Source organism: Heptranchias perlo, chromosome 15 (genome assembly GCF_035084215.1).
Source record: "Heptranchias perlo isolate sHepPer1 chromosome 15, sHepPer1.hap1, whole genome shotgun sequence".
Taxonomy (NCBI): domain Eukaryota; kingdom Metazoa; phylum Chordata; class Chondrichthyes; order Hexanchiformes; family Hexanchidae; genus Heptranchias; species Heptranchias perlo.
Genome location: NC_090339.1, coordinates 18,563,126 through 18,586,144, shown reverse-complemented (window position 1 = coordinate 18,586,144; position 23,019 = coordinate 18,563,126). Strand labels below are relative to the sequence as shown.

At 43.7% G+C, this 23,019-nt stretch overlaps 1 protein-coding gene across 1 annotated transcript; it reads left to right on the top strand.

Moving 5' to 3' along the window:
* Positions 1–233: 233 nt before the first annotated feature.
* LOC137332785 (protocadherin-20-like) lies at positions 234–21,399 on the top strand. The gene is made up of 2 exons (XM_067996721.1): positions 234–344; positions 18,774–21,399. The coding sequence occupies exons 1-2, from the start codon at positions 234–236 to the stop codon at positions 21,354–21,356; spliced, it is 2,694 nt and encodes an 897-aa protein (XP_067852822.1). The 3' UTR covers positions 21,357–21,399.
* Positions 21,400–23,019: the final 1,620 nt, after the last annotated feature.

Sequence of the window (23,019 nt, the reverse complement as noted above, 5' to 3'; positions counted from 1 at the left end):
AGATCAGCCATGATCTAATTGAATGGCGGAACAGGCTCGAGGGGCTGAATGGCCTACTCCTGCTCCTATATTCCTATGTTCCTAGGTCCTAGCTCCACAGTGATTTTTGTGATTAAATGCTGACATGAGAACCAGGTCCCCAAAACAATGACATATGTCATAAATATAAGATAGTCACTAATAAATCTAATAAGGAATTCAGGTGAAACATCGTTACCCAGAGAGTGGTTAGAATGTGGAACTCATCACCACAAGGAGTCATTCAGGCGAATCGCATAGAAGCGTTTATGGAGAAGCTGGATAAGTACATGAGGGAGAAAGGAATAAAAGGATATGCTGATAGGGTTAGATAAAGTTGGGTGGGAGGAGTCTTGCGTGAAGCATAAATGCCGGCATAGACCAATTGGGAAGAATGGCCTGTTTCTGTGCTGTAAATTCTATGTCATTCTATGTGCATTCACAATACAGAGGTAATTTTAACCTTTGGCGATAGTGTAAAATGGGCGATATTGGATTGGCTGGCCGTTATCCACCCCACCTGATTTTCCTTTCCATTAAAAGTTATAATTACTCCCTACATGATTGCATCAATGCAAAACAGTTTCACTTCACCCTGACCCTGCAGTTACAGTGTAAATGGAGCCTGATCTCAAGGTCAAGGCACATGGGAATCTACCTCACTCTGTTTCACTTTGGAATCGATTTGGGCTTTCAAACCTGATTAACACTGCACGAGCTTAGCACTGGTGTGAAACTGAAAGCGCTTTGAACTGATACTAAATTTGCAGTGTGAATGCACTATTACGGTGATTATTGGCTATTTGGAATCATTTTACACATGCAAAATGATTCCAAATAGCCAAAAACAGTTGGAGATGCAAATGCCGTCCTAAGATCCATCAGCTCTCCTTTGTTTTTGTTTTGAATTTTAAAGAAAGAATTTGTATTTACACAGTGCCTTTCACCACCTCAGGTCCTCCCAATCCACATCACGGCCAATTAAATATTTTTGAAATGTGGTCACTGTTGTAATGCAGGGAAACGGAGCAGCCAATTTGTGCACAGCAAGATCTCTTAAAAGCAATGGTATAATGATGTTGGTTGAGAGATAAATATGGACCTGGACCCTGGGAGAACTGCCCTGCTCTTCTTCGAATAATGCCATGGAATCTTTTAAGTCCACCTGAGGGAGCAGAGAGGGTATTGGTTTAACCTTTCATATAAAAGACAGCACTTCTGACAATGCAGCACTCCCTCAGTACTGTGCTGAAGTGTCAGCCTATGGCCTCAAGTCTCTGGACTGGGGCTTAAACCCACAACCTTCTGATTCAGAAGTGAGAGTGTGACCACTGACCCAAGATTGATATCTAAATTTTGCACAGAATTGTTCAATACCTGTTCAAAAATTGTTTACCTATCATACCAAATTCTATTTTTCTGAACTGCAGTGTCTATTTGCAAGCTTTTTTAAAATTTTGCTTTCGAAACATTTATTTCATTGATTAGGTCTTCATTCAAGCCTAAGATTCCATACTCTCAAGTTTGTTGCTGTGCATTTACTTTTAATTGAAATTTAATTTATGTGACATACCTTTTTAAAAGGGGCCCTCGTGTGCTTAATGGATGCATAAGAAGAAGAATGAGCATCTCTTTCTTGCCTGATAACCAGAATGCGATTTGCTGGATTCAGTAAGATGTTAGATGTTGGCTGCTGTCAGCTTGAGGCCCCCACTCAACACAACAGGAGTGGGAGTATTGTACTCGTATAAATCCCAATTAATTTTACAGCCCAACTGACACCTAGCTCAGCAATTCACACTGGGTGGTTTAAGTCCTTACCGAGCCAGCATCAAAACTATTGTTTAAAAATGAACTCCTGATAAAAGAGTGGTTTTATTTTCTCTGAATCACCTTTTCCCAACACGTGTCATCGTTTTAAATGAGAAGGCGAGCCAATTTTTTTTAGTGTCTTTTTTTTTCTCACTGATTTGGGGCCATTTCACGTAACGTATCTTAGTATCATCGTATGGTACAGCACAGGAGGCCATTCAGCCCATTGTGCCTGTGAAAGAGCTATCCAATTAGTCCCACTCCCCTGCTCTTTCCCCATAGCCCTGTAAATTTTTTCCCTTCAAGTATTTATCCAATCCACTCCACAGCCTCTCAGTAAGTCCAGCTATAAATAAAAAATAGTACTAATTTACACCAGAGCTTTTAACAATTTAACAAATATTCTGCATGGTTTAAATAAAATACACACAGTATATGAATTGATTATAGAGAATTCACATTGTGGCCAATAAAATTCATTCACAGAATGTAACTCATGTCAGTCAGTGATTTATTTTCCATAGATTATCAATCCAAAACACCTCTACCTCATACTGGAGTTGTTTATAAGATCAAAATAGTCTTAAGCTTATTATTTTAGTTTACATCATTTCATATAGTCATACGTAACCTTGCTAATGTAAACAAATTTTCAGCAAGGATATGCTTTGAAAGGAGTGTTAAACTGAGCTTGAGGCAGTAAGGATTTCAATCACTACTGCACTGACCTCTTTCTTTATACCTGATTAGTTATTTGTTGCAAACCCACAAAAAATGAACCACTGGCTTCCAATTTGACAAAAACCCCTTCCCCAGGACTGCATGCTGCCCAAACTCACCCACACCTAGTGCATAACAAACCCTCTACCCCATTATCCCTGTTCAACTTGAGGCTTTTGCGAGTGAATGACTTCACTCCTGTCAACCATCAAAGCACAGGCCTACCAAACCTTACAGAATCGTAAGATCATCAGTTTATATATCTGCATGTAAACTAATCATGTATCATGAAAACTGCCATATCACATAAACTAAAGTATACCATTTACTATATAAACTGTAATGTACTATGTCATTTGTAATATACGATGACCCAAGAACTCAGTTCAATAAAGCAAATGAATCTCTATCTGGAGTCTGTCTGGTCTACGTTTTCAAAGTATATTTTTTACCAATTGATTTTTCTCTTGCCGTTGCAATTGGGTAAAATGAATTTTTCACTTATCCCAAATCTCAGTTTCATTTCTGTACATTTCTAGCAGTCCTACAATGCCACTTCCTCTTATTCATTTGACTGAAATCATTCCCACACCAGCTCAAGATCCAGATCTTTCATTAGTGGGCATTCACCCACTAAATCTTCAATTGTGTATATGCACATTTAACATATAGACTTAAAAGAATTCTCCAGGATGAACTTTCAGGTGTAAATATACCTCACTATCAACAAATTAAAAACAGATTCCAAGTTCAATTTAAAAAGATGTTACTGTGAGCCTTGACTGAGAGCAAAGTGTTTCTGGCAACAAATGTGCACAGAATATAGGCCATTGAACTGGCTTGCTAGCTTTTGTTAGCTTGGCTCAGTTGGTAGTTGGTAGCACTCCTGTCTCTGAATCAGAGGTTCATGTTTTAATCCTATTCCAAGATGTAAGCACACAAACAGTACCGCAGTACTGAGGGTGTGCTGTATTACTGAAAGTTCAGCTTGTTATGGTTCAGGCTATTACCCAACATTTGCTCTAGTGTTCATGGCTAGTGAGTAATCTCCATAATCAGACCAAGACCCTTATGAACTAAAATGTATAACCTTATTCGCTTCGTGTGCAAGTTAGCGTGCCCAAGTGTAGCAATTAAACACAGATCATGGTATTGGTGAATACATAGGATGTTCACTGTACACTCTCATCACGTCCAAAGGTAGAAAATAAAATAACCATACCAATGTACGCAGGTTAATTTTATGTAAAGGTTAAGTAATAGATGTCAAAAGAAGTAGCAACATGCACAAAGAACACAACATTTAAAACAATAACTCCGATTTTCCTTTCCTTTGTTCCCCAAGAATACTCAGCTCCCACAAAGCAGGGGTAACAGCAGTGGAGATTGGTTGGGTGCAGAGTGCTTTTGCCTGAAACAGATTCAAGTAGAGCAGGCCCATGAAAGTATGTGGGAGAGGCCAAGAATCATAGAATAGAATCATAGAATTGTTACAGCACAGAAGAAGGCCATTCAGCCCATCGAGCCCGTGCCGCTCTTTGTAAGAACAATCCAGTTAGTCCCATTCCCCCACTCTTTCCTCGTAGTCCTGTAATTTTTTTCCGTTCAAGCGTTTATCCAATTCCTTTTTGAAAGCCACGATTGAATCTGCATCTGTCACCCTTTCAGGCAGCGCATTCCAGATTATAACCACTCGCTGCGTAAAAAAGTTTTTCCTCATGTCACCTTTGGTTCTTTTGCCAATCGCCTTAAATCTGTGTCCTCTGATTCTCGACCCTTCCGTCAATGGGAACATTTTCTCTTTATTTCTTTACCTAAATCATTCATGATTTTGTAAACCTCTATCAAATCTCCTCTTAACCTTCTCTTCTCTTAGAAGAACAAGTCCAGCTTTTTTTTTATTCGTTCATGGGATGTGCACGTCGCTGGCAAGGTCAGCATTTATTGTCCATCCCTAATTGCCCTTGAGAAAGTGGTGGTGAGCCGCCTTCTTGAACCGCTGCAGTCCGTGTGGTGAAGGTTCTCCCACAGTGCTGTTAGGAAGGGAGTTCCAGGATTTTGACCCAGCGACGATAAAGGAACGGCGATATATTTCCAAGTTGGGATGGTGTGTGACTTGGAGGGGAACGTGCAGGTGGTGTTGTTCCCATGTGCCTGCTGCCCTTGTCCTTCTAGGTGGTAGAGGTCGTGGGTTTGGGAGGTGCTGTCAAAGAAGCCTTGGCGAGTTGCTGCAGTGCATCCTGTGGATGGTACACACTGCAGCCACAGTGCGCCGGTGGTGAAGGGAGTGAATGTTTAGAATGGGTGGATTGGGTGCCAATCAAGCGGGCTGCTTTGTCCTGGATGGTGTGGAGCTTCTTGAGTGTTGTTGGAGCTGCACTCATCCAGGCTGTATCCAGTGCACTCAGCTGTTTCTTAATATCACATGGAGTGAATCAAATTGGCTGAAGACTGGCTTCTGTGATGGTGGGGATATCGGGAGGAGGCCGAGATGGATCGTCCACTCGGCACTTCTGGCTGAAGATGGTTGCAATCGCTTCAGCCTTGTCTTTTGCACTCACGTGTTGGACTCCGCCATCATTGAGGATGGGGATGTTTACAGAGCCTCCTCCTCCCGTTAGCTGTTTAAGTGTCCACCACCATTCACGACTGGATGTGGCAGGACTGCAGAGCTTTGATCTGATCTGTTGGTTGTGGAATCGCTTAGCTCTGTCTAAAGCATGTTGTTTCCGTTCTTTAGCATGCCTGTAGTCCTGAGTTGTAGCTTCACCAGGTTGGCACCTCATTTCTAGGTACGCCTGGTGCTGCTCCTGGCATGCTCTTCTACACTCCTCAATGAACCAGGATTGATCCCCTGGCTTGTTGGTAATGGTAGAGTGAGGAATATGCCGGGCCATGAGGATACAGATTGTGGTGGAATACAATTCTGCTGCTGCTGATGGCCCACAGCGCCTCATGGATGCCCAGATTTGAGCTGCTAGATCTGTTCTGAATCTATCCCATTTAGCACGGTGGTAGTGCCACACAACACGTTGGATAGTATCCTCAGTGCGAAGACGGGACTTTGTCTCCACGAGGACTGTGCGGTGGTCACTCCTACCATTACTGTCATGGACAGATGCATTTGCGACAGGTAGATTGGTGAAGACGAGGTCAAGTAAGTTTTTCCCTCGTGTTGGTTCGCTCATCACCTGCACGGTACGGTAGCATAGTGGTTATGTTACTGGGCTAGTAATCCAGAGGCCTGGACTAAAATCCAGAGTCATGAGTTCAAATCCCGCCACGGCAGCTGGCGAATTTAAATTCAATTAATTAATATCAATTAATGAAATAAAAATCTGGAATTAAAATACTAGTATCAGTAATGATGGCCATGAAACTACCGGATTGTCGTAAAATCCCATCTGGTTCACTAATGTCCTTTAGGGAAGGAAACCTGCCGCCCTTACCCGGTCTGGCCTATATGTGACTCCTAGACCCACAGCAATGTGGTTGATTCTTAATTGCCCTCTGAAATGGCCGAGCAAGCCACTCAGTTGTAAAATCTCGCTACGAAAAGTCATAATAAGAATAAAACCGGACGGACCACCCGGCATCGGACCACTAGGCACCGGACACGACAACGGCAAAACAACAAGCCCAGTCGACCCTGCAAGGTCCTCCTTACTAACATCTGGGGACTTGTGCCAAAATTGGGAGAGCTGTCCCACAGACTAGTCAAGCAACAGCCTGACATAGCCATACTCACAGAATCATATCTTTCAGCCAACGTCCCAGACTCTTCCATCACCATCCCTGGGTATGTCCTGTCCCACCGGCAGGACAGACCCACCAGAGGTGGCGGTACAGTGATATACAGTCAGGAGGGAGTGGCCCTGGGAGTCATCAACATTGACTCTGGACCCCATGAAATCTCATGGCATCAGGTCAAACATGGGCAAGGAAACCTCCTGCTGATTACCACCTACCGTCCTACCTCAGCTGATGAATCAGTCCTCCTCCATGTTGAGCACCACTTGGAGGAAGCACTGAGGGTAGCAAGGGCATAGAATGTACTCTGGGTGGGGGACTTCAATGTCCATCACCAAGAGTGGCTCGGTAGCACCACTACTGGCCGAGTCCTGAAGGACATAGCTGCTAGACTGGGCCTGCGGCAGGAGGTGAGCGAACCAACACGAGGGAAAAACTTACTTGACCTCGTCCTCACCAATCTACCTGTCGCAAATGCATCTGTCCATGACAGTATTGGTAGGAGTGACCACCGCACAGTCCTCGTGGAGATGAAGTCCCGTCTACGCACTGAGGACACCATCCAACGTGTTGTGTGGCACTACCACCGTGCTAAATGGGATAGATTCAGAACAGATCTAGCAGCTCAAAACTGGGCATCCATGAGGCACTGTGGGCCAGTGGCAGCAGCAGAATTGTATTCCAGCACAATCTGTTACCTCATGGCCTGGCATATTCCTCACTCTACCATTACCAACAAGCCAGGGGATCAACTCAGGACTACATGCATGCTAAACAGCGGAAGCAACATGCTATAGACAGAGCTAAGCGATTCCACAACCAACGGATGAGATCAAAGCTCTGCAGTCCTGCCACATCCAGTCGTGAATGGTGGTGGACAATTAAACAACTAACGGGAGGAGGAGGCTCTGCAAACATCCCCATTCTCAATGATGGCGGAGTCCAGCACGTGAGTGCAAAAGACAAGGCTGAAGCGTTTGCAACCATCTTCAGCCAGAAGTGCCGAGTGGATGATCCATCTCGGCCTCCTCCCGATATCCCCACCATCACGGAAGCCAGTCTTCGGCCAATTCGATTCACTCCACGTGATATCAAGAAACGGCTGAGTGCACTCGATACAGCAAAGGCTATGGGCCCCGACAACATCCCAGCTGTAGTGCTGAAGACTTGTGCTCCAGAACTAGCTGCGCCTCTAGCCAAGCTGTTCCAGTACAGCTACAACACTGGCATCTACCCGACAATGTGGAAAATTGCCCAGGTATGTCCTGTCCACTAAAAGCAGGACAAATCCAATCCGGCCAATTACTGCCCCATCAGTCTACTCTCAATCATCAGCAAAGTGATGGAAGGTGTTGTCGACAGTGCTATCAAGCGGCACTTACTCACCAATAACCTGCTTACCGATGCTCAGTTTAGGTTCCGCCAGGACCACTCAGCTCCAGACCTCATTACAGCCTTGGTCCAAACATGAACAAAAGAGCTGAATTCCAGAGGTGAGGTGAGAGTGACTGCCCTTGACATCAAGGCAACATTTGACCGAGTGTGGCACCAAGGAGCCCCAGTAAAATTGAAGTCAATGGGAATCAGGGGGAAAACTCTCCAGTGGCTGGAGTCATACCTAGCATAAAGGAAGATGGTAGTGGTTGTTGGAGGCCAATCATCTCAGCCCCAGGGCATTGCTGCAGGAGTTCCTCAGGGAAGTGTCCTAGGCCCAACCATCTTCAGCTGCTTCATCAATGACCTTCCCTCCATCATAAGGTCAGAAATGGGGATGTTCGCTGATGACTGCACAGTGTTCAGTTCCATTCGCAACCCCTCAGATAATGAAGCAGTCCGAGCCCGCATGCAGCAAGACCTGGACAACATCCTGCCTTGGGCTCATAAGTGGCAAGTAACATTCGCGCCAGATAAGTGCCAGGCAATGACCATCTCCAACATGAGAGAGTCTAACCACCTCCCCTTGACATTCAACGGCATTACCATCGCCGAATCCCCCACCATCAACATCCTGGGGGTCACCATTGACCAGAAACTTAACTGGACCAGCCATATAAATACTGTGGCTACGAGAGCAGGTCAGAGGCTGGGTATTCTGCGGCGAGTGACTCACCTCCTGACTCCCCAAAGCCTTTCCACCATCTACAAGGCACAAGTCAGGAGTGTGATGGAATACTCTCCACTTGCCTGGATGAGTGCAGCTCCAACAACACTCAAGAAGCTCGACACCATCCAAGATAAAGCAGCCCGCTTGATTGGCACCCCATCCACCACCCTAAACATTCACTCCCTTCACCACCGGCGCACTGTGGCTGCAGTGTGTACCATCCACAGGATGCACTGCAGCAACTCGCCAAGGCTTCTTCGACAGCACCTCCCAAACCCGCGACCTCTACCACCTAGAAGGACAAGAGCAGCAGGCGCATGGGAACAACACCACCTGCACGTTCCCCTCCAAGTCACACACCATCCCGACTTGGAAATATATCGCCGTTCCTTCATTGTCGCTGAGTCAAAATCCTGGAACTCCCTTCCTAACAGCACTGTGGGAGAACCATCACCACACGGACTGCAGCGGTTCAAGAAGGCGGCTCACCACCACCTTCTCGAGGGCAATTAGGGATGGGCAATAAATGCCGGCCTTGCCAGCGACGCCCACATCCCGTGAACGAATTTTAAAAATTTTTTAAAAAGAAGGACTCGTACAGCTCGGTCAGTAGTGGTGCTACTGAGCCACTCTTGGTGATGGACAGTGAAGTCCCCCACCCAGAGTACATTCTATGCCCTTGCTACCCTCAGTGCTTCCTCCAAGTGGTGTTCAACATGGAGGAGGACTGATTCATCAGCTGAGGGAGGGCGGTAGGTGGTAATCAGCAGGAGGTTTCCTTGCCCATGTTTGACCTGATGCCATGAGATTTCATGGGGTCCGGAGTTAATGTTGAGGACTCCCAGGGCCACTCCCTCCTGACTGTATATCACTGTACCGCCACCTCTGGTCGGTCTGTCCTGCCGGTAAACAGGACATACCCAGGGATGGTGATGGAAGAGTCTGGGATGTTGGCTGAAAGGTATGATTCTATGAGTATGGCTATGTCAGGCTGTTGCTTGACTAGTCTGTGGGATATCCTTCCTAAAGTGCAGTGCCCAGAATTGGACTCATTCCTTCAGCAGGCCGAACCAGTGTTTTATAAAGGTTCAACATAACTTCCTTGCTTTTGTACCCTATGCCTCTATTTATAAAGCCCAGGGTCACGTATGCTTTTTTAACTGCTTTCTCAACCTGTCCTGCCACCTTCATAGATTTGTGCACATAAGCCCCCAGATCTCTCTGCTCCTGCACCCCCTTTAGAATTGTACCATTTAGTGATTCTATGATTTTATGATTCAAGTAGAGCAGGCCCATGAAAGCATGTGGGAGAGGCCTAACTGCACCTTCTGCTCCACTTTCCCTTTTCTATGCCAGTGGGTGTTTATTCAGAGATGCCCTGAGAAGAAGTTGGTGTTAGATCCTGCGCCCAGGCTCATTCAAATCGAAGCTTGCAGAGCATGCTGTAGCACTCTCAGGAGCGAGGGCCTCTGGATGCTGTTAGAGGGCACTGAGGTCTGCAGCAGGGGCTGGGAATCTAGGAGCAGGAGACCTCCAAGGGTTCTGAAATAAGGCGGCTTCAGGCCATGGCAGGTGGAGCACACTTCAGCTGGCACTCAACTGGAAGTGGGGGAGGGTAAGAGGAATATCAGGACAATTAAAACTAGGATCAGTCCATATGGTGTGAATACATCCTTTCCAGAATGGTGTTTCTTGTACACTCTGAGAAGCAACAGTACTTTTGGATAAACAGTCAGGTTTGCCTCTTGCTGAACCTTCAAGGCGAGAAGTTGCATGGATACAGCACAAGATCAGAATCATCCACAGACTTCACTTTTGTCATATTTGAAAACTAATCGCCTTATTTGTGCTTTACACCATGGCACTTCATGTTACAGCCATTTCTTTTCAAGTAAACAAAGAAACTGAGAGCTTGTTTTCCTTGTGAGGTGAGGTATTAATGGCTGGAAATTGCTGTTTCCTTTATATATTTCCCATAGTCATGGTTTTACCCCTTATAGTTACAAAGAATTTACAGCACAGAAACAGACCATTCAGCCCAACTGGTCTCTGCCTGTGTTTATGCTCCACACGAGGCTCCTCCCACCCTACTTCATCTTACCCTATCAGCATAACCTTCTTTTCCTTTCTCCCTCATGTACTTATCTAGCTTCCTCTTAAAGCCTTCTATGCCATTCGCCTCAAATATCCCATGTGGTAGCAAGTTCCACATTCTAACCACTCTCTCGGTAAAGAAGTTTCTCCTGAATTCCTTGTTGGATTTATGAGTGATGGATTCCTTTCATTGCTTAGCAGTCAGAGAGAAGAGAGTAATCTACATTACTATCTGTCAATCTTGAAATAAAGTGTTCCAGTCATCAAAACAACCGTTTTCCCACAGACATACCATTTGCAGTTCTCCATTTTGAATCTCGGTGAGGCCAGACAGCTTCAATTTGAACTCCAGCTAATTTAAAATCTGTATGAAACAGAGGTAGAAGTGTCCATATTTGTCAGTATTGTCCTTTAGATGAAATATTAAATTCATATTGCATCTGTTTATTTCTATGGTTTAGATGGATATTAAAGATCTCATGACACCATTCAAAGAAGAGCAAAACATTCTCTCAGTGTCCTGGCCGACATTCTTCCCTTAATTACCACCACCAAAACAGATTAAGTCGTCATTCATCCCATTGCTGTGTGTGGAATATTGCTGTTTGTGCAAAATGGCTGCCACATTGATCTACATGACAACAGTCACTGCACTTCAAAATAACTCATTATAAATTAAGCACTTTGGGACCTTTGGGAGAGATATGATCAGATGCCATTAAATGCAAGTATTTCTTTGACCTATAAGTTCAGTACCATCCACATTCTCACATTGCACCCAAGTGGTGTGCAATTGAAACCAGTTGAATTTCTGGGTTAGTTAATTTCTGTGGCCTGGGAGCAAAAAACACCACAGGAATGGACAGGTTCCTCAGATCAGGGGAGGGAAAGGTCTGCATAGCTTTAATTCCGACCAGCTTCAAAGCCTTCTGGTTACTGTGAAGAACAGCAGACAGATAGGGCTCAATTTTCAAATTTAAAAACGGATGGATTGGGGGAAGGGAAGCATTGAAAATTGCCACCATTTCAGACCTGCCCCCAACCCACCTCCAACCTGCCCATTTCCAGGATGAAGGGTGGGCGACCAACCCGCTTCCAGCAGGCAGGTCAGGCCTTAAAACCTTTCAAGGAAGCTTCAAGCCCACATTTTTCACTAATTCCCGATTTCAACCCCAGGGAGCTGGGATTCCCGGGCCTTCTGTTTTACGTCTCATGAAAGGAGGCGAGAAGGCCCGAGACTGAAAGGTAGATACCTAGAAAGAGGAGCAGGAGTGCTTCCCCGGGCCCAACAAGCCTACCTGCACCAACCCCACCCCCCAACGATTGCAGGAACACCCCCCCCACCAATCGCGGACCCCTCACTGATCACGGGCCCCCAACCCCGATCCTCCCCCTCAAACCCCTGATCCCCCAACCCCGCTCCTCACCGTCCAACCATCGAACCCGATCCTCCGACCCCGATCCTCCCCTCCGACACCGATCCCCTGACCCTGATCCTCCAACCCTCCGCCTCAACGATCATGGAACCCCGCGATGACCTCCGATCCTGGCCTCCCCTGTGACTGACCCCGATCCTATCCCCCATGAATCGCGACCCCATGCCAACCTATGTCCACCTGTGCCCACCTATGCCCACCCATGACCCCTGCCCCCATGCCCCTTGCCCATCCATGCCTCTTGCTCACCTATGGACATAAGACCATATGACCATGAGATAAGAGCAAGAGTAGGCCATTCGGCCCCTCGAGCCTGCTCTGCCATTTAATGAGATCATGGCTAATCTGATTTTTTCCTCAACTCCACTTTCTCTCCTTTTCCCCATATCCTTTGACTCCCTTGCTGATCAAAAATTTGTCTAACTCAGCCTTGAATGTATTCAATGACTCAGCCTCCACAGCTTTTTGGGGTTAAGAATTCCAAAGATTCAAGACCCTCTGGGAGAAGAAATTCCTCCTCATTTCCGTCTTAAACGGGTGACCCCTTATTCTGAGACTATGCCCCCTAGTTTTAGATTCTCTCATGAAGGGTAACATCCTCTCAGCATCTACCCTATCGAGTCCCCTCAGAATCTTATATGTTTCATTAAGATCTCCTCTCATTCTTCTAAACTCCCATGAGTATAGACCCAACCTGTTCAATCTTTCCTCATAAGACAACCCTTCCATACTCGGAATCAACCTAGTGAACCTTCTCTGAACTGCCTCCAATGCAAATATATCCTTCCTTAAATAAGGGCACCAGAACTGTATGTAGTACTCCAGGTGTGGTCTCACCAGCACCCTGTACAGTTGTAGCATGACTTCCCTGCTTTTATACTCCATCCCACTAGAAATAAAGGCCAATATTCCGTTTGCCTTCCGGATTACCTGCTGCACCTGTACGTTGACTTTTTGTGTTTCATGTACGAGGACACCCAGATCCCGCTGTACCGCAGCATTTTGTAGTGTTTCTTCATTCAAATAATGTTTTGCTTTTTTATTTTTCCTCCCAAAGTGGATGACTTCACATTTTCGCACATTATATTCCATCTGCCAAATTTCTGCCCATTCACTTAACCTGTCAATATCCCTTTGCAGACACTTTGTGTCCTCATCGCAACTTGCTTTTCCACCTATCTTTGTATCATCAGCAAACTTGGCCACAAGACACTCTGTTCCTTCATCCAAGTCATTGATATATATTGTAAATAGTTGAGGGCCCAGAACTGATCCCTGCGGCACCCCACTAGTTACAGATTACCATTTTGAAAATGGCCCTTTTATCCCAACTCTTTGTTTTCTGTTAGTTAGCCAATCCTCTATCCATGCCAGTATATTACCCCCAACACCATGAGCTCTTATCTTGTGCAGTAACCTTTTATGTGGCACCTTATCGAATGCCTTTTGGAAATCCAAATATTCTTTATCCATTGGTTCCCCTTTATTCACCCTGCCCGTTACTTCCTCAAAGAACTGTAATAAATTTGTCAGACATGATTTCCCCTTCATAAAACCACGTTGACTCTCCTTGATTGTATTATGAGTCTCCAAGTATCCTGCTACTACTTCCTTAATAATGGACTCTAGCATTTTCCCAATGACAGATGTTCGGCTAACTGGGCTATAGTTATCTGCTTTCTCACTCCCTTCCTGAATAGAGGTGTTACGTTTGCGGTTTTCCAATCCGCTGGGAACTCTCCAGAATTTAGTGAATTCTGGAAGATTACAACCAATGCATCAACCATCTCTGTAGTCACTTCCCTTAAGACCCTCGGATGCAAGCCATCAGGTCCAAGGGACTTGTCAGCCTTTAGACCCATTAGTTTACCTGGTACTTTTTCTCTAGTGCTAGTGATTGTTTTTAGTTCCTCCTTCTCCTTTGCCCCTTGATTATCTGCTATTATTGGTATGTTTTTAGTGTCTTCCACTGTGAAGAATGTTACAAAATATCTGTTCAATTCCTCTATCTTTTCCTTGTTTTCCATTATTATTTCTCCAGTCTCATCCTCATGCCCCCCCCATCCATGCAAACAAAGTCTTACCTGCAGACTTACCCGAAGATGTCCTCTCCGTGGCTGGTCTCCTGTCTAACTGAAACCAGCCTGTCAATCAGGCCAGTCAGTCGGACGGGAAACTGACAAAAAAAAATAAAAGACGTCCTTACGTCAAAATCGTAAGGACATCTGGGAAACCCGTACTAATGGGTTTCCCGACCTCAAATTGACCCCCCCTTCCCAGCTCAGTTTTAAAATCACCCCCATCATCTCCAATCCTATAATCCTTCTTGCTAGCCCATTAATATTTGTCTGGATGTTCTGGCATCAATCTAAAGGGGATGGCCACAACCTCGGTTACTCAATTTTTTGGTTAGTCTTCTTTTTGGATGTCCACCAGTCAGAAACTCAGAAAAATGACTGGGGGGCATTTTGAATTCATTTCCAAGTAATTACCATATTGTTTAACTTTTACCTATCTTAGAAAGTAAGATTATGGTGCCCTCTGAAATGTGTGCTAAACCCAAAGGGGTTGGAGACTCAGTGGGCCAGATCTCCATTCCAATTTCCTCTGCCTGACATCCTAGAACAGGCGCTCGCAGGGCAATAAGCAGAGGAAAATCAGTCCCAAAATGTTGATTCATCGCAGAGATATTTTATCCTGGAGGAGTCCTTCAAACAAAGAGTAGCCTTACATGTACAATTTAGGAGACAACACAATGTCAGAACTATTCTACAAACCATAAAAACCATTCCTTGAATTAGATGTCAAATTTCTATATTCAGTATTAAACTGAAACCATTAAAAACTGGACCATTTTTCTCCAATCATATCAGTGACTGCACAATATATGATTTGAAGCCTGGTTGACTCCAAGATGTAAAAATAATAGAATCACTGTACTGTTGAAAAAACAAATAGCCTGCAGCAGCTTTCAATAAGTCACAAAGACATTGATAATATTATCTGGATATACAGTAGTACTTCTACGGATTGAAGTCTTTGTCGATGTAAATTAAAATTTCCATGTTCCACATATCATAGTAAATGTTCTACTACAATAAACACAGGTTGACAAGTGATGCATGTTATCACTTGGCATTGATCAGTTTAGACACCAAAATCGGTGAATTTTTAATTGAAATTGCGTCCGCCAAAATTAATGCTTGCCTTTGGAGTCCAGAAATGTTAATCCTTTCAATACTATTGTGAATCAATCCATAGATGTAACCAGATTAAGATGTTTTTGTTTATTCCAACAATATAATGAATTAATAAATGTGCTTTTGGTTTTTTTTAATACTCTTCTCATACTTCCTTACAACAATAAACATCCAAGATTCTCTTTGGTAATAACTTCAAAATTTCTCTGCTTTCCTTCTTCAAAGAAATTACAGGGATAAATGCAGGCTTAACTGTCGTTTCTCTAAGCTCTCAAGGCTCCTCAGACTGAAGAGCTTTGTAAGTGCTTATGTATTCTTGTGAACCTCTACCTGAGGAATATGGCTCAAGATAACAGTTCGTTACCAAGGGACACAAGCAGGCTGGAATGTTATTCTCAATGTCAGCACCAACTGCTGGAGAAGAGCTGTTGTAAGCTCTGTTCAACTGCATGTTATAAATGTCAGTTATCTTGTACGTACTCTCGTATTCATTTAATTTGTATATTTTATAACTTTACTTGATCTTGTAAATAGATTTAGTGGCTTTGGCCTGTCAAATCCTGGTTGGTGTGTCATATTTTTAATTCTATCCAAAGCGAGTTTGGGACCTGTACTTATTCTAGTAGCAATATGGTAATCATGATAATTGCAATCTTCAGGGACAAAAAGTGAAAAGATGCAGACTTCAGCCTGTAAGGGGAACAATCTACTTAAGGAAGCTGTCATGAGGCAATAAGATAGTCACCAATAAATCCAAAAGGGAATTCAGGAGAAACTTCTTTACCCAAAGAATGGTAAGAATGTGGAACTCGCTACCACAAGGAGTAGTTGAGGCGAATAGCATAGTTGCATTTAAGGGAAAGCTAGATAGACACATGGGGGAGAAAGGAATAGAAGGTTATGCTGATAGGATTAGATGAAGACGGATGGGAGGAGAATCGTGTGGAGCATAAACACCGGCATAGACCAGTTGAGTCGAATGGCCTATTTCTGTGCTGTAGATTATATGTATTTCTATAAATTCGTGTAAAGTTATTTCTGCAGACCTTAGGGTAAAAATTCCAGAAGATGCCAACATTTCTACCACTGTCAACTGGGCAAGCAGGATCCAGAATTTGGGGGGCAAATGAAGTCGTTTGGGTCCCTGCTCCAATAAAACACTGTCCAAAATTGTTGACTTGACTGTTCTCACCAAGAGCCTCATTAGACCATCTGAAACGATGCAACTGAAGAGCAAATTGGCCCAGCATGCAATGGGCAACAACTATATGTCCGCACAACCACTGAAACTAGATATTAAAGATTAGATACATCCTGTCCTGGAGGCGAGGCATTTCTTCAAGTGCACTGCTCCAAACTGTTCAATTGCAATTGAGTTCAAATTTTGAGTATTTGATTCAGTGATCTCCTCTTACTAGATGTAATAGAAGACAATGAAGATCAAAGAAGAGATGCTAGGGAGATTAGATTGCATCAGAGGTGCATTCCCCCAACTCCGCCATTAGCCAAGAACCCATCTCTAATGGTCCCAGAAACAGCTACTATGCAATGTTGCATGCTCAAATTCAGGAGGGAAGCAATGCCAGAGCTGTGCCATTGTTGCAAATAACAACTTGCATTTATACAGCAACTTTAACATAACAAAAATGTCCCAAGGAGCTTCACAGAGGTGTAAGGACAATGGATACCAAGCCATGGAAGGAGATGTTAGGAGGGGTGACTAAAAGCTTTGTCAAAGATTTACGTTTTAAGGAAGATCTTAAAGGAAGAGAGAGAGGTGGCAAGGCAGAGCGGTTTCGGGAGGGAATTCCAAGGCTCAGGGCTTGGTGGCTGAAGGCATGGCTGCCAATGGTAAGACGCAGGGAGTGGGGGATGCGCACGAGGGCAGAGTTGGAGGAATACAGAGTTCTTGGATGGTTGTAGGACTAGAGAAGGTAGAGATAAGGAAGGGCGCGGCCATGAATAGATTTGAACATGAGGATGGGAATACACAGGGGGGTTATCGATGGCCATTCTGGTCCCTAGACTTGCATAAGCTGAAAAGGGTTCCACTCATTCACTATGCAACTGGTCAGTAATGATCAACGTCAGTCCAGGAAGGCCAATGTCTGTTTCCCAAGCAGTAATCATGATTCCTTCCTTTTAACCTGATCATTTTTGCCACCCTAAATTAGCGTGAAGGCAGACTGCAAGTATGCCTCCTTAAGGGCCTTCTTTTTATGTGATTAATAAGCCCTTTGTGGCAGCCAGGGGCAGAAGCTGAGCACATGAACAATGACGCCCATGTAGCTACCAGGATCATCATAGAACTTACCACTGGGATCTTAAAGTATCTTTTCTGATGTGTCAAGAGGTCAGGGGCTGCTTACAGTACAGTCCCACCAGGGAGTCCAAGATCATTATCACCTGCTGCGCGCCACATAACTTTGGGCTGCAAAGAGGCCTGACCATCCAGTGGGAGAAAAACTAGAAAGGCCAGAGCAGGTCCAGACCCTGATCCAACAAATTAAAAGAGAACAGCAGCAGCCAGGGTGATTTTCCTCCAGGTTTTCTTTTATCTCTTTGGGAGGCACTTGACTTCTACTAGATGCTACATCTTTTAAGGCAGAGCCAAGTCCTAGACCTCCACTGTGTGGAATAGTTGGCATAAACAAGCATAAAACCCTCAAACCAATTAGATAATAATTTAAATAGCATATCCTATTATTTACAGGATAACTAGAAAGGATTACATACTGGAGCAGAAAAGTCTTCAAACTGCCATTTTTTGGATGTATTTTTAGGGAAATAATTACAAATACCAATGGCTTGAGGGGCCCAGATAGAGTAGACAGGAAGTACCTGTTTCCCCTAGCGGAGAGTTCAAGAACTAGAGGACATAGATTTAAGCTGATTGGCGGAAGGATTAGAGGGGACATGAGGAAAAACTTTTTTACCCAGAGGTTGGTGGGTGTATGGAATTCACTGCCTGAAATGGTGGTAGAGACAGGGACCCTCAACTCTTTTAAGAAGTACCTGGACCTGCACCTAAAGTGCTGTAAGCTGCAGGGCTGTGGACCGGGTGCTGGAAGGTGGGATTAGAATGGGCACCTGGTTGTTCTTCGAGCCGGCGTGGACACGATGGGCCGCATGGCCCCCATCTGTGCTGTATCTTTTCTATGATTCTATGGTTCTATGGCTTGACTCCTATGTTCATTCTCATCATGAAGATGGTTTTCTATTTTGGACAACTTTTGTTTAAGAAACAATGGGTAAAACATCTTCTTCACATCAGTGGGAACATCGCCTGATCAATGGGCATCATTTTGTGTTTTCAGTGTACCAAGTGCTTTAAAAAGTGGTGCAGTCGGGCATGCTCTTTTAAAGTTGAGGCTCAGGCACAATGTTGGACAGAGCTAAGGAACCTTTATTCTCCATCTAACCTTCTATCCCTCATCTGGGAGTGCTGGATGCTGAAACAGGGTGCCTGAAATAATATATTCCATTTCCTTCCCCTTGAATAGTATGAAATTCACAGCCAAAACACACGGTGAAAACTTAACAGCAGAATGTTTTTATTTGCTTTTGATATCCATAATAGTAGATTCAGGTGAAACATTTCATATTATCACATTAAGTAACTAATACTTTGTTTTACAGAAACTTGTCTACATTTTGCTTATGTTATTTTGCTACAAGATACATAGTCATCTGGCCACAGAACTTGAATATGAAGTGCAAGAGAATGAAGATGAAGGAGTTTTTATTGGCAATATAGCCAATGATATATCTTTGGCATCAGATACTAAATGTGATTCACTGGCTTACAAACTCATGAATGAAATGGAATATGTGATGCTCAAGAGCGAGAGTGGGGAGTTGTATACGTCTAAGCAGAGAATCGACAGGGAAACTTTATGCCCAGTTGAATTCCATGGTGGTCCTTGTATCCAGGAAGTCAATGTGGTTATTCTATGTTCTGATCAGTATCTGCAAATGGTGAAGGTTAAAGTAGTCATCCTGGATGTCAATGATAATGCACCTTATTTTGCAGAACAAGTGATGAAACTTTCTATTCCAGAGGATGCAGCTGCAGGCACGTCATTTGGAATTGACTATTTTGCCACCGACAATGATACTGGGAAGAACAGCATTCAAAATTATTATCTTGAAAATAGCCAAAATATTTTCAGTTTAAAAAATGATGAAACATTATCCATTGTTGTCCAGCAATCACTAGATAGGGAGGTAAAGGATCTATATGAGATGAAAATTGTCGCTGTGGATGGTGGCACACCACCATTATCTGGAAGAGCCACACTTCTGATCAATATTCAAGACATTAATGACAACTGTCCTGTTTTTAATGCATCAGAGTTTGAGGTTCATGTTCCTGAAAATATATCCTCCAACAGTGTGGTGGCACAGCTTCATGCTGTAGATGCAGATCTAGGACCGAATGCTGAAATCACCTATTCTTATGGTAACCGTGTGCAGGACATATCCAAGAAGCTATTTAACTTAGATAGTGTCACTGGGCTTATCACATTTTCTGGAAATAGAAGTCCGGAAACACATCCTGAACATAAACTCACCATTTTAGCTAATGGTCCAGGCTGTGTCCCAGCTATAGTTCAAATTACAGTGTCCATCATTCACAGCAGCAAATACAATCCAAAGTTGGAGATCAGCTATATAGCTAACCAGGCAGATGGTGTGATTTACCTGAAAGAGACTGCACCCGAAAACACACCAATTGCCCTCCTAGAGGTGACTGATCCAGACCATAGTCTAAAAGGGACACTCTACATCAGTGGCAATGTGCCTTTCTATTTAAAACCCTATGAAAGGTCAAGAAATAAACATTTGGTTGTCACATCACAGCTTTTAGACCACGAGCTTGAAAACCAATATGAAATCATCATTAAGGCAGAAGATCCTCATAATATTCATGAACTAGCAATCCATGTTAAGATTACTGATGAAAATGACAACTCCCCACAATTTTACCAAAATTCATTTGAAGCTTCCATTGAAGAAAACAATGCACCTGGAGCTTTTTTACTGAAGATTTCTGCAACAGATGCAGACAGTGGTCAGAATGGGAAATTGGCCTACCTGCTGGGACCTGATACTCCGCCCATATTTTCAATTGAACGGTTTACAGGGACTTTAACGGTGTCCACCATCCTGGACAGAGAGAAAGAGAAACTGTACAGGTTTACTGTTTCCGCTGTTGACCATGGAGCCCCTCCTAGAAAGAGGAGTACCGTTGTAATTATTCATGTCTTGGACCAGAATGATAACGCACCCTCCTTCCTCACCAATGACTATACATTCTTTATACCAGAAAACTTCCCGAGACGTGGTGAAATTGGAGTGATCAATGTAACGGATTTAGATGCAGGGCCTAATGGATATGTTACTGTCTCCATCCTAAATGGTAGTAATAATTTTTTAATGGACAACGTTAGGGGAACCTTACGCTGCAATTCTTCAGTAGACAGAGAGAAAAATACCATGCACATATTCTGGGTTGAGGCTGTAGATGGAGGAAAACCATCCCTCTCTGCAACAGCAAAAATAACTGTGTTTGTTCTCGATATAAATGATAATCCTCCAACAGTATTACTTCCTCAGTCAAATGCCTCATGGCTTCTCGTGCCCCCTAACACACCTCAAGGAGCCGCAGTGGCTGAGATTTATGCTATTGACTATGATGCTGGTATTAACGCCGTCATGACTTATAATATTATTGGGAGAAATGGCCCTGCCCCTCATGTGTTTGGAATTAATACTGCGACAGGAAATATTACATTGCAGGAGAAGCTCTTGCGCAAAGACTATGGTTTGTATCAACTGCTAGTAAAAGTCAGTGATCTTGGGCAACCACAGCCCCTTCATTCCACAGTAATGGTCAATTTGTTTGTCAATGAGACCGTGAGTAATAAAAGTTACTTGGAAGCTTTGTTACACAGGCAGACTGTTTTCACAGAAGAGAAGCAAACTGAGCCAAATCCATGCCCATTGTTACAGACATTAGATATTCCCTGTTCGCCTCCAATCATCCCCATTGCAATCACGATGATCATTGTCTCTGCTATTTTCTTTACCATTGCTCTCTGTATGCTTCTAAGCATGAGAAAGAAAAGCAAAAGAAAAGAACATTACTTAGATGCCCAAATACCATTAAAGATAAATCTTGACTACTACACAAAAGACTGGAATGATGCACAATTGTAGTGCTAATAAACCAGTTGAAGAAAGCACAGAACAGACTGCAAAAAGCACACGACAAGTGACTGTGTAGATTACTTAAAAATAAACTGCATTTCAAGAACATTTTCTATTTTTCTTATATATATATATTTATAACATTTTCTCGACAAATTGCGTGTAAACAAGCTCTTCAAAGATGTTCAATAAATACTACTGAGAAATTTGGCACAAAATATGAACATTGAGCAGCCGAAGTTCAGAAGAACTGAAAATAAAGCAACTGTTATCTGTATAGTTCTACTTATAAGATACAGAGGAATTAAGCACAGGAATGTACTATCAACTTGGTTTGTTGAAATACTGAAATCAATTAACTTGATTGTAGACTGAAAACAGTCCATGGGAGATAAGCTTCCCATAGCGCTCATTTCTTTTCTTTGAATCTTACCAGCATACCAAAACAAAATATCTTTTTCCAAAATTCTGTTAGATTACATTTCCACTGCCATTTTTGCATTACTACAAAATGGTTTCAGGTAATCTAATTCTATAGTGCACTGCAGCAAGAGCAGTTGGATTTTCAGCAGTTGGGGGTTTCAGATCTTAATTCAAATTCAGAGGTGACAGTATAATTCTGGTTTCCCAAAGCTAGAGGGCTCGATTCTCCTCTGCATTCCTGCCCAAAATGGGGCAGAATAGTGATGGAGAATGAGACAGAATTGGGCGCTGAGGTCTACTGCAGCCTCACCGCCCTATCCTCAATTTCCCTCACCTCCCACTGGGACGGCTGCTGGCTGCCCTTTCCCAACTCACTGCATGCAAATATTGGCAGAGGAGCGGGGCCAAGGGCACCGGCCCATTTTCCAAGGTCAGGGAATGAAGTGTGAGGACCTAATAGAGACCTCATCCCCCTCCATGTAGCCCCCTACTCACTTATCTGTGTAGGCCTCTCCCTACATATGGGCTCCTACACACTTGTGTAGGTCTCCGTCTCCACGGCTCCCTTGGTCTTCAGTGCTGCAGTACCACTGGGATTTTGCAGTCAGGCTCTAGTGGCCAGATTCTTGGTGACGGGAATGCCGCCAAGAGCGCGATGTGCATATTCAACGACCCCCGACCCACACAGAGGTCAAGGCGGAGTCGGAGTGACAGGCGGAACTACGTGCCTGAAGCTACTCTGCCCTGAAGGGAAGAATCCAGCCCAGGATGTCGGATAAATTCCCTGCATCATGACATTAATGCAAAAAGCACCAAAACTTAAAATGGTATATCGTATGTTGAGCAAATGTTTATTTCTTAAGTTTTTATTTTCACTTTAATTGCACGCATTGGTCCCGGTGTGCACATGCATGCATTGATGAGAGTGCCTCATCACACCACCATTCATGGTATGCACATGTGTAGAGACTTGAGGACCTGTTACAAGCAGCATTGTAACCATGAATGCCGCCACATTAAAAAAAAATTTGGATCACAACCTGCATTATAACTGCGCCCTTACATATTCTCTGAGTTTTAGAGCAAAACTTGTGAGTCTATAGGAGAGATTTACAATCATTGTGGCAAAAATGAAGCATTTTTTGTTTTTATTAAGACATCTTTTGGATTGTGTACTGATGGCTACAATACAGACACAAGGTTAAGGTCAGTTCTTGGTTGGTGTTTTCTACAAGCCAGAGGAAATTTA